Here is a 12980-nt window from a genome sequence, read left to right on the forward strand (position 1 = left end):
AAATTTCAGAACTTCTGTTACTGTATACTACAAATTAAAACACTTGTTTGGGAAAAAAAATCCTAGATGGGGATTTACTTCTCCTCCTCTACTTGGGATAATGTACCCAGTGACCCTACCCTACCTGCAGAGTTGACCCTCTCCCTATATGCTTAGCTGTGTCTAAAATATACACTCCAAAACTACAGTATCTATTAATGTTGTTTAAAAAAAAAAATCTAACCACATCACATCTTACCTCTGAGAGGATGCTTTGAAAAGTGAGCATGGAGATTTTCAACCATTTTCATACATTCTGTCTCTAGATGTTTCAATTTATTTCTATTTTTTCCTGTTCTTTGAGCTTGCAGAAGAAGTTGCCTGTTATATCTGGTTTCACTGAGTTGACTGCACTTCACCAGCAGACACTATGAGTGTTAAATTCCATTAATTTCCATGGGAGAGATTTAAAACCTGGTTACCTGCAGTAGCAGTTATTAATAAAGCTAGACTAGGAAGGATTTTGTTGTCTAATACCTAATTAGTTCTGTGCTGTGTGCTTTTAAAGGATTATATTATACTAGTGTGACCGGGATGAGACATAAACTTTTCCTATTGTCAGTTCCTTTGTGGATAAGAGAATTTCCCAGAAAAAAATGACAATAACCTCTCATCACAGCCACTTCTAGCCTGAAATCCAATGGAAAGGCTATTGAGATTTCTAAAGTCAGTTAACAAGAAGCCCTGTTCTTAAGCCCAGTGTTAACAATACTTAGATATTACTGTTATCTATTAATTTTAAATAGTTTATTGATTATAGGCCATTAAGTTGTTGTCGACTCTTAGTGACCACCTGGATAGATTTTGAGTCCATCCACCTTGCTGCTGGTCATCTTTTTCTTCTCTTTCTTTCACCTTTCCCAGCATTAGAACCTTCTCTAGAAAGCTAGGTCTTCACATAATGTGTCTGAAGTAGAATAATTTCAGCCTGATCATTTGTGCCTCAAGTGAGGACTCTGGGTTGATTTATATCTGCTTATATAAAGCTGGGGGGTATAAACACTTAGAGAGCCATTAAAACTATCCACAGAGTTGAGTAGATTAAAATGATGTAATCTCAGGCATTTCCACTGGCTTTTTTTTTTTTTTAATGGGGTTGCAGTTTGGATTAATTGTGTAAGAAGCTCCATCGCTGATGAATAGTCTAGATAGCCAATCCGAAATGTATTTAGACTGGTTCTGTCTTTTTAGTGATTCTGAGTTTACATTGCAAAAGGATTCGCCAATTCTGATTAGATGGGTTAATGTAAGAAAAGGGGCTAACATAAGAATGCCTACTGGGAACATTTTAAAAAAAAAAAAGTTGCCTATGGACAATTTTCTTACAGATGTGGTAAATCAGAGATGCTCTGTGGGCATTTATAGAGGTCTGTTCAGGAGTCTATCGTAATTATTAGAAGTAACAAACATATCTAAACATATCTAATATTTTAAGTATTAACCAAAAGAAAGTAGTTGAAAAATGTTAGAGTAATAAGTTGCCAGTAGGAAAATCCCAGGCAAATCAGTACTGCTTTTGTCTGCCTCTCTTGTGCCAAGCTTCACTATTGATCAGTGGTGGTAAATGGCTGATTGTGCTTTTGGAGGTGAAATAATATTGGCCTGGTTCCCACACTACATTCAGTCATAAATCATAGATTATAAACTTCAGTGGCTAGGATCACATGCCAAGCCAGAACCAAGCCACCTTTGGATCAGTATGATGTATGAATCATGTCAGTGGGAGATGGGAGAAGTTGAGGGGACTGTCATTGCATGTAGATTGAAATGTTATATTGAAACTTTTAAATTACATTTTCCCCACTGCAATTTTTTTCTTAATTTATACTGGGTTAACATCAAGTGCCAATTATCCTCAGACTCCTGAGTCTCAAGTTTCCTTTCCTTCTTACTGTTAAGCAATCAAGGAAATAACTTTGAAAGTGTTTTGTAAATCTTTAATGGGAACATCCTTATTAGATCATAGGGAGAAAGGTAGCCTTCCAGCTGAAATATTCTGTTTGTTCTTGTTGACTTTTTTAAAGATGCAGAACAGGAAAAAAATGAATAAATAACTGCCTAGTAAGGAAAAAGTCACAAGGATCTTCTGTTCTATTCTGAGAAATATTATCCCATGTGGTACACTGTTCTTATCTTCATTCAGCCTCTCATGGCCAAGTGTCAGAAAACTAAACTTTCTTGGAAAAAAAATTACCAGGCAGCCTAATGAAATGCCCTTGTCCACTCCCTTGTGAATATAAAAGGAAGAAGAATTTAGCTTTACAAGACATCTGTGTGTTCCATTTCCTTCTTAGTGGTGCTTTGTCTACAAAGACTCATATGCAAAAGGTGCCTTCCTGGACAACTTTATCAAGTCCCTGGTGTCTTAATTCCTCATCTTAAAAAGGAAGAATATTAAGGGCAATATCAAATGTAATTCCCATTATGCCCTACCTACATGTTGACTAGGAATAATAGGAATTGAAGTTCAACGTATCTGGAAGGTATTCAGTAGAAAGGACTGTTTCCCAATGTCTGACCAGCCACAGCAATGGCGTTGGGTTATATAAGTTCTGAGCAGAAGGTACACTTGGCTGTTTTGAATGGAAATTGTGGATATTGTAGCCTCCAATATACCTGGAGGATGTGACCAGAACTCTAGTGATCGCATTCTAAAGTTATCTAAGTTACTATCAATTGTAACAGGCTATGGAAATGAATTTTACAAAATAATTTCCCCCCTCAGTCAACTGATTATTGAGTTAAATGGTGGGGAATTCATTATTTTCAGTTTCAATTCAATATAATAATTATTTTAACATTTTTAATATGATAGATTAGGTAAATCAACTATTTTAATTCTGTAAATGTTTTCTTTTTGCCTTTTGGGAATCAAGTGCCCATTTCATTTGAATAACTTTGAATATTCTGAGAGGGAGAGAGAGAGAACCGGTTTATTTCATTGTCTTCATTTTCTGGATGATTGCAGTCTTAAGTTGACCTGTTTAATTATGTGTGAGTTAATATTCATAGGATTGTGTTATATATGTTGACTCTGTTCCCACTTAAGTAGTTATTATTTTTTGTAAACAATCCCAAATACTTTAGAACATTCTCATGGGGAAGTTCAGTTTTTAAAAATAATTTTGATTGCATCTTTTTACCTATACATCTTTTGATGGTTGGATAAACAAATATTAGTATCTACAAATGCCTCCTTGCTTGGAATTTCTTATCCCTTTCCTAGTAATTCTTAACATTTGCCCTTCCTACAGTGGCTTTGCATTGCATTGGTGCTTACATTGAGTGGTCTACTATGACCCTAAGATCCCTTTTCTCATTAGTCATTCTCAGTCCAGAAGTTTATACTGTTAAGATATTGTAACTTGCTGTTTCAGAGCTGCTTGTGGAAGCTGCTTGTTAAAGCTTTTGGGTTCATATGAAATAGATAGAAGGTAGTTCACTAAAAATATATTAAAATTTGGATAGATACATTAAACTATATATTTGCACAGAATTTAAAACTAGTTAAGTACAGTTTATAAATATGAGTACACTCTGGCAAACTTCCTATTTCAGTTTATATATAATACAAAATATGTTTTCTTTTTATGCTTGATAAAATGTATATTTTAAAAATGTAGAACCCCTTCCTTACCCCCAAACCTTTGAAATCAGTCCTCAGATAAGCAGATTAATTGTAGGGGCTTCCAGACTGAAAGGCATCTAGTTGGGCTGTGCCTGGTGTAGCAATTAGGAGCTTAGCTTGCTTTTGAATTAAAAAAAAACACCCCTTCCCAGTGCAACTGATCCTGAAAGAGACCATCTTTTTCTGTGCTGTATTTCCCATGGGACTATTTGCGAATGCTGTCATCACCAAAAGCATCTCCCTCTTTTTACAGCACACTTAGAAGTGAATAGACAGATTGGAATCTTAATGTGCTGGTTCATTCATTATGACAATTCTGCTGCTAAGGAGTAATTCACTTTGTTATTCCAGTTTTATGGAGTGGAAGCCGCTGAGGATCAGAGTGTGATCGGAATGAAAATGGATTCTCAGTGCAAGTCTGTGCTTAGGAAATGAATAACATTGTGACTCACTGTGTGGCAAAGAGAAACTGAGCATGTATGCAGTTTCCACAAAATCCCATGAACAATGAATGAGAAAAGGTTCTTTATATATACAGGGAGGGTAATGTTTGAGGGATCAGGGTCTGCAGTTCAATTTTTGATCTTCCACAGTGCTGCAAGAAGATGTCTGGTTGGGCACTGTGACATCACCAGAAGGGACAGGGCTTAAATGGGAATAGGAAACAAAGAGTCTAGAATATAATGCAACAAAACAATGGAAATATTACCTTTATTCTTTATTGTTTGCATATCTATATTGAAATGCCCTTACCTAGTAGAACTTTTCATGGTAATGTTCCATTGACTGCAGTAGAAAAAAAGTTGTGGCAAACATAGATCATATTCTTTTACACGGAACACTCATGTTTAATTAAAAAACAAAAAACAGAACTCCCACTTGTGTTCAGTATGATTTACCCCCAGGTACTTCTGGATAGATGGCTCTTAGTGCTGCCAATAAAAAGACATTATGGAGCTCTTCTTCCTTCTCCCCTAAATGGATTTTCTGTAGGAAATAAAAATGGGAAATACAGAACAGTTCTAAATTGGGGTCATTTGAAATCCCCCCCTTATAACATTCTGTGAATAAGAAAGTTTGATTGAGGGCTTCCACTTGATGATTTATTGTTCAAAGATAAATGGGCATAAAAGTGCAACCTTAGCCATTGCCAAATTTACTTGAGTGGGGGCAATATATTCAGTCATTTTTTGCATAAAATGATTTTTTTTCCCCTTGCCAATTATAGCTCCTTAGTGGATGAATAGTCTTTTCCCACAATAATTTCTTTGCCCAGCCATTGAAGTTCCTAAGTGTGGAAGTCTATGTGTGTGTAACTGGGTAAGGAAAACAAGGGCAAAGGACCATCTAGTCCATGAATCCACTACTACAGCATCCCTGAGAGATACCCATCCAGTCTCTACTTAGACACCTCCATCACTTCCCCAGGCAGTCTGTTCACTGTTGAGCAGCTCCTTCCAGATGTCAAACTGAAAACTATTTCCTTGTATGGATAGTCCTCACTTAATGACCTTAATTGGGACCAGCAACTCTATTACTAAGCAAAGCAGTCATTAAGCGAGCCATCACGTGACCACCCCACTTAGTGACAGCAGGCCTGGTTGCAGTTATTAAGGAAATCACTCATGGTTGTTAAGCAAGACATCACATGACCACAACTTGTAACTACCTGCTGGCTTCCCCATTGACTTTGCTTGTCGGAAGCCAGCTGGGAAGGTTGCAGATGGCGAACATGCAACCACAGGATGCTTGTAAATGTGCAGTGGTTGCCAAGCTCTTGAATCACAGTCATGTGACCGAAAAAATGATGTGACCATCGTAAATGCAAGGACTGGTCATAAGTCACTTTTTTTCAGCACCATCGTAATTTCAAACAGTTGCTAAATCAATGGTTGTTAAGTGAGGACTACCTGTATTTTAAACCCAAGATTTCTGAAATTTTATTCTGGAACAACTCTGAACAATTCTGCCTTGTCTTCTACATGACTTTTGAAGGTGGCAATCCTGTCTCCCCACAATCTTCTCTTCTCCAGGCTAAACATACCCAACATCTCCAACAATTCCTAACTTTTGTCTTCCAGGCCCCTTATCACCTTGTTGCTGTATGGACATGTTGCAGTCCATCAATGCCTTTGCTAAAATGCAATGCCCAGAACTGGATACATTATTCTAGATTCAACCTGACCAATACAGAATAGAAAGGAATGATGGCTTTGATATGAATATTAGTTTATAATCTTAGCAGGCAAGTAATCTGCAGACTTAAGATTTCTTGCCCATGCAATTCAACTAAAATAAACACTTCCTATGCATTTAGATAATTTGCTTTTCTAGTCTTGAAAGTGATAAACTGATAATTCTGTTACAGATAAACTTAATTTCAGATGTGTGTTTCTGTGCAAAAGAAGTAATTCCAGGAAGAACAGCCAACATTTGTTTTTTGTTGCTGGTTTTCTCGCCTTACTTATCTAGCTTTTTCTTAGAACTGATACAGGGTTGTGCATGGAAGTAGTTGTAAAAAGATATAAACCCACAAGACTGTAATACATAAATTAACTGGCCTCCCCCTCTAGGACAGCATGGGCTTCCCAGAATGTTTGGTGCAGCTCTCGCAATCCCCCCTCCCAAATGCTACTAAATTGTAATTTTTAATGGGACAGAAGAACATCAGTAAATGTATGAGAAACATCAATTAGCAGTATTTAATTTATAATTAATTAAAAGCCATTTTTACCCCCCCCCTTTGTAGCTCATTCCCAAATGAAAAGACAGGTGTAACCCACAAATATCTAGATACAGACCAGCCACAGGAGAGCACTGAGGGGAAGCCCTGGGGCTGGTTGCTGCTGAAGCATGAGCAGACTGGTGCATTGACAAAATTCAATGGCAGATCTGAGAAGTTGGGTGGTTCTGGGCCTTTTGTGGGGCAGCGTGAGTTTTCTCTCAGAAATACCATGCAGGAGACACCTATTTTACATTTTCCTGAGAAGTGAAATGAATGTTTTTAGAAGTTGCTCCTTCATCTAGTTAATTTCATAATCTTACTGATTTGTACAGGGCATAGAAAAGGGGCTTCAGTTAAGAAACAGTGCTAATTGGCACTTACGTAGTATATTCAATTGAAGATACCGCCTCTGATAAAGAATCCTCACCTGTTACATCCCTGTTGCATTAGAATAGTGTTTTTAAACCTTGTCCATTTTAAGGTGTGTGGACTTCAACTCCCAGAATTCCCCAGCCAGCATACTGGCTGGAGAATTCTGGGAGTTGAAGTCCATACATCTTAAAGTAGACAAGGTTGACAAACACTGCACTAGAAAACAGGGTTACATTAGTGGGATGGAGATATCTCTGCCCTTGGTTTCCAAAAAAGGGTAGTATACAGCAGCTTTTCCCAGCCTAGTGCTTTTTGGGTGTGCTAAGGTGTAAAATCAGCATTTCTGGGTGTGCTGGTGTACAATAATCAGCATTTCTAGGCAGAATCTGCCTAGAAATACTGGCAGTTATATTCCCATCATATCTCCAGGAAGCTATGTTGGCAGTAGCTGATAAGAAGTTGTAGGGATCATCACACAAAGACAGTGCATTCTAATACCAAAATGACAAGTTTTTGCAACTCATTTTCCCAGGCCGTCCCATACAAAATGTTACTGAATTGTTGGGCTGTAGTTCAGAGGGAGGCTGCGGTCAAGGAGATGTTGTATCCAGCTATGTAAATAATACATCAGGTCAAAAAAATTGTACTTCTATACCAAAAAAAATCCATATTCATTTCTTAATGAAGTATGCGAGGTATACTTGAGGACACCTATAACAAAAACAAACATATTAAGTTCATTTATGCTTTATATTTATATTTTAAGACTGAGACCCTTACAGGTTTACTTAAATCTGAGAGCTCTTTGCAAATGCCCAGTTTAACTCTCTTATTCCACTAAAGCCAGGTCTTGCCTGCAAATTTGCCATGACCGCCATTTGCAACCTTCCCAGGGGGCTTCCAACAAGCAAAGTTAATGGGGGAAGCCAGATTCATTTAACAACCATGTGATTTGCTTAATGACTGTGGTGATTTGCTTAATGACCATGGCAAAAAAAGTTGTAAAATCGGGCACAACTCATTTAACAACTGTATCGCTTTGCAATAGAAGTTCCAGTCCCGATTGCAGTTGTAAGTCGAGGACTACTTGTATTTAATTCCAATTTTGATTTTCTTGGGAGGCCAGTATTTGTTGCATATTATAAGGTATTTTTGTGGAAACCACAAATTGTTTATACTATGAGTAATCTGTAAGGGTGCACACATCATCCTTGTCCTTCATTTCCTGCCCCTCCACTGCATAATTCATATCAGCCACTAACAAAGCTGTCACCTAGAAGGTCTCATTTCAGTATCTCATTACCAATTCTTTTGTTTCTGAGACAAAAATACAAATGCCATGAAATGTGAGAAAATAGTGCCTTTTTCCTTTCCTGGTATCCATGCTCTTTCCATAGAAGATTGTGGAATAAATGATTAAGTAGCCTCTGGAAAAGGTCTGTTCTGAAGCACAGAAAACTTCATTAAAATCACCTCCATACAACTTTGAGGAATTTGCATCTCCTTTGATAAGACGACTCTTTTTTAATGCTGGCTTGATTAATTTTCATTGACTTATTCATTCTCTGCAGTTTATTGTTGTGCCTGGTTTCTTTTGTTTTTTGTTTTTAAATGCCAAATTAAAGCAGTGACAGGTTCAGTATCAAGGGTTTCAAGGGCCAGTTGCCAAGGGTTTAATTATATTCTTCTGGCAAATGTTCCATGTTTGCTCTTTCAAAAAGTCAGACATTACTGGATATCAACTCTACAGTTTCAGTCAGCTGAGGAGTGATGCAAAAGGCTCCTTTTGGTGAGAACTAGCAATCAGAAATGTCATATTTGACCTAGGGAGATCTCATGACCTTATTACCTGGAAACTTTATAAGATAGCAGTTTTCATGTGGTCCAGTGGTCTCTCTCAGGCTATATTGATTATGTGAAGAAATTACAGCAGTTCCTCATTATAGTTACCAGCTATTGACTGCATAATCTGAGGGTAACGCTACACTGTATGGCATTACAGAGCTGGAGTTTTCTGTATCTCTGCTGCATTCTAGTAGCCATCTAGATTTTTTTCAGCCCAGATTTTGTAATCTATGATTTTAATTATTTTCTTAGCGAATATAAAAATAAAGCAAAAAGCAGAGCCTGCAAATACCATTTAACCAGTTCAAAGTAAATTCTTTCTCTTTCTCTCTCTCAAACTCTAAATAACACAAACTAGCAGAAAGCATAGAGACAAAAGAAATAAATACATGGAAAAAAATTAAAAAGAGAAAGAAAACAAATAATGATGTTTATTTAATTTTCTACAATACAAGAATATTAGACCACACAGAATCATATTTTCCTATTTTTCTTTTAGGTTGATACAAAGCCAATTCAAAAGCTGAGAGTTGACAAATTTTATTAAATTACTCTTTAGATTGTGGGGAACAATATCCTTGCAGCAGTACATAATCCCTGGGGGGGGGGGGACAGTTCAGGTGCAATATATCCAGTGCTTCTCATAAATAGACAAATTTCAATGACTGCAGTTATTTATTTAGACAAATGTCAAGGTTTGGGATATAATTTAACAGTATATGAACATGTTTTACTTCTTCCCAAACATCTGGTCTAACATAGTGTTATTGTTCAACCAGAAAGGAACATGGCCAAATCACATGTACTAAAGTGCCTTCAAATTTATTACATCTCCAATGTAAGAAGGATGGTGACTAAACCTAACCCCCATCCCCAAATAGCTTTATTGAATTAATTTAGTCTTTAGCCCATAAGGAACATATTTAGTATTCATGAAAACTTGGGACCATTGATTTGGTAAGACAGGATACTCCAATTCATCATTCTAAATTTCTTGTATGTTATCCAAATTTATTTTTGTAAAATTTAGTCCATATCTGGTAGCCTTATTGTAGTACCATACTGAGAGAAGAGTCAAAAGTGAAGAGGTAAATTGTGTAGTCTGGATTAAAGCTTGCTCTGTAATGAACTCAGGTGGTGAGAACAGTAAGAAACAAAAGAAGAGTAAGTATGCTTGGAAGAGGCCCAAGGTTTGTGGAGATGCAAACGCTACTTGTAAAAACATGCAGGGAGGTAAAATCCACTCATCACTGCACAGTTATCACCACTCATGCTTTATAATTAAAAATGTAGAATAAGCATTGGAATAGAAAAATGAAATATAGAAAGAATGGAATGACCTGTTTGGCAAGATGGGCTGGCTTCATCCTAAAAGGGGAGCATTCCATTTTGTTGGAAGGAAGGATGTCAAATTAGTCCTGCACCTTCCATCTGTATGCCTCTATTCCCAAGGCATTTTTTCTCTGTTAATACTATTAGAATGAATTTCTCTCTGTCACAGGGCCTCCACCCATAGAAAAACATGTTCACCCATTTTCAGTGAAGCTACCACCAGATCCAGGTTGTAAAATCTCTTCTGAGTAACTTGCATGAAAAAGGATGTGTTCTCATGCTTCTCCTTCAAACAAGTAGATCAGTGCATTATTTTAACTCACTGACTTGAACATTCTTCAGAACTTTTATAGAACATAGAATTTATTGTCACTGAATTAGAATGTGTGTTGATGGACAATGCCAGTTTAAATTTGTGAACCATGTCTGAGATAAAATACTCGAAGATTTCTCAGTTCAATCAATACTTTTGGGAGACCAAGCAATACTAAAACAACTGCTTAGGAAACTTTTTTTTCTAATAGGCTACCCTATCCTACAGCAGTTATAACAGCAGTTATCGTCTCTGTAGACATCAGCGTGGGATGATTTTAAGTGTTAATAAAGGTAAATTGCTTTGGAAAAATCAAACCAAAATACAGTGCTGTAACTGCAGGTGGAAGATGAAGGAAATGCCAAAGATCCTGTTGCTTTTCCCTGAGCCTTGTCTGATTTAAACCCTTTTCTTTGTCTGACTGCGTTTATGGCTGTTTTTCCTGGAAAGCAATTGTTTTCAAGCCATTGGAAGCAACACGTTGTGCTTTTTCTGAATATTTAAACATTTATCCAGCTCACGGTTAAAAAAAAAAAAATCTTTGGTGCAGACTTCTAAAGGCTGATCTTTTGCGCACTTACTGAAAAGCAAATTCTACCCCATGTGCCCATCATTTCAGTATTAAAGTATACATTTAAAATTGTCATAAGGGTGATAGCTAACAAATAAAATATGATGAAGTATTGCAATATATGGTATTCTATCATTCACTGAAAATGTAGAAGCTTTGGGACATACTGTAATTTGCCAAGCAACTCATAGTGATGGGCTTGCATAGAATCAACTCAAAAATGGTCTGGCATATCATGGCATCATGGACATATTATAGCCATGATTAAGGCCAACGTTTATTTGGGTCATTCTAAATTTAAATTCCTAATCATTTGCAACCTTAATCTTGCATATTGATGAAAAATGAGGCTGAATCACAAATTAACATTAGCTATCATGTAAACATAGGAATGGAATCTGCCTATTTAAATACGTGGTTTTTTTCTTTCTTTTGTAAACTGGATTTCCTGACTTTAGTGAAAAGGCATATTTTTAAGCTTATTATGCTTGGAAACCAGTGGTACCACATTGAGAGCAGAAAGGGAAGAGTGCTAGGAATACCCACATTTCTAAAGCAGTTAAAAAGACATTGTGGGGAAGGTCAGTGCACACACTCAAGGGACCCCTCTTTCATATCAGGAATCCTACCTAAAATCAGGTTGAGACACATTTATTGAATGACAGTGGCTATGTGGTTATAGCTGTGTGAGGATTCTGATGATGGTAATGACATGTGAAAGCCTTTTGTATACTTCTTAGGGAGGGCTGGGCAATCCATGTCTGCAATTGTATGCTGCTCCCTTGCCATTTTGCACCATAACATTTGGCTGCAAAATGGCTACTTCTTGCCACAGGTTTTTTTCCCCTATCTTCAAGTAAACATAAGCACAGAAGTACATTTCAACTCAGTGCACCCAATGGCATTACCGTATCACTAGACACACCCTCTTGCTCACCTTGGAAGCCAAAATAATTTAAAAAGAGTCATCGTGCTCTTGGCTAAAATCAGTTGTCTGTTCTTGATCTAGCCTGATATTCCCCAATCCAGAGCCCTTCATGCTGACCAGAGAAATTAAAAGGTAAAAGTCGACACATCCTAAAAGACTCCTTACAGCCTAAGTCTTTCCAAGATTCTGTATTCCTATATATGTATATAAATAAATGAATGATGCTAGAAATCAACTATAAACCAGCATATGCCCTGCTACTGCTATAGTTTTGGAAAATTATACCTGCTTGAGCATCTATAGTATAGGCAGAACAGAATGCACGTGTGTGTGTGTGTGTGTGAGAGAGAGAGAGAGAGAGAGAGAGAGATCCTCAGAATGTATACAGTATTCAGAACAAATTTCACCCTTATATACAATCACTAGTATGTGTAAAACCCTAAGCATAATCAGAGAGATGGATTTCCAAGATGCTGGTACTTTGCAGGAAATAAACTTTAACCTCTGTTTTTGGCATGGAAAAGTTCTGAGGCTGAACAGTGATGACATGGGGAAAGTATGGTAAAGTTTAAGTTGCTTTTGTTCTTGTAAACACTGCTGATCAGCAAGAGTTTTGAACAAAAAGGGAAGCAGGCTGTCCAGACTGAGAGGAATGATATGGCAGTGTTGCTTACTGCTACTATATGGGGCTCTATGGCTATTGAAGAGATCTGAGGGGAAAAAACACTCACGGCCACCTCCTTGTTTCTTCCAGGTGAAGAGTGAAGGTCCTAAACTTGTGCCCTTTTTCAAAGCCACCTGTGTCTATTTTGTCCTCTGGTTGCCAACCTCCAGCCCTTCCTGGTTCAGTGCTCTGATCAAGTGTTTGCCAATCTTCTGCTTATGGGTCTTCCTGCTGGCACATGGGATCAATTTCCTGACAGCCCATCACAACGCCTGTAGGATCTTTGCTGGCTTGATATTCTCCGCCATGGGAGACGCTTTCCTCATCTGGCAAGAGCAAGGCTACTTTGTTCACGGTCAGTGGATATGCCCGCTTTGAAGGGAACAGAACCTTTGGTGCTGTCAAGGATTATATGTGGAATCAACACCCCATTTTGGCACTGGAATTGGAACTGGTCTGCTCCTGTGTGGAGCTTTAGTGTATAACTAGAGACGTGGGGAGTAGTACCAAGAGACTGGGGTGAGGAACAGTGTCCTGTTGCTACATGGAGGGAAGTCACTATC

The 12980-nt window shown here is 37.6% G+C and overlaps 1 protein-coding gene across 6 annotated transcripts in view; it reads left to right on the forward strand.

Moving 5' to 3' along the window:
* The window catches only part of TMEM86A (transmembrane protein 86A), a 32366-nt gene that overhangs the window by 5389 nt on the left and 13997 nt on the right, over positions 1 to 12980 (forward strand). For all 6 annotated transcript variants that reach the window (XR_015797108.1, XR_015797107.1, XR_015797109.1 and 3 more), the window contains exon 2: positions 12508 to 12772. Coding sequence is in view for 1 of the 6 variants with exons in the window: in XM_007438231.4 (XP_007438293.2) it covers positions 12508 to 12772 (265 nt within the window). In the remaining 5 variants the exon portion in view is untranslated. The remainder of the gene's footprint in view (positions 1 to 12507; positions 12773 to 12980) is intronic.

This window comes from Python bivittatus, unplaced genomic scaffold, assembly GCF_059951505.1.
Source record: "Python bivittatus isolate LINGU-HERP-01145 unplaced genomic scaffold, Pbiv_v1 ctg000480_np1212, whole genome shotgun sequence".
Lineage (NCBI taxonomy): Eukaryota > Metazoa > Chordata > Lepidosauria > Squamata > Pythonidae > Python > Python bivittatus.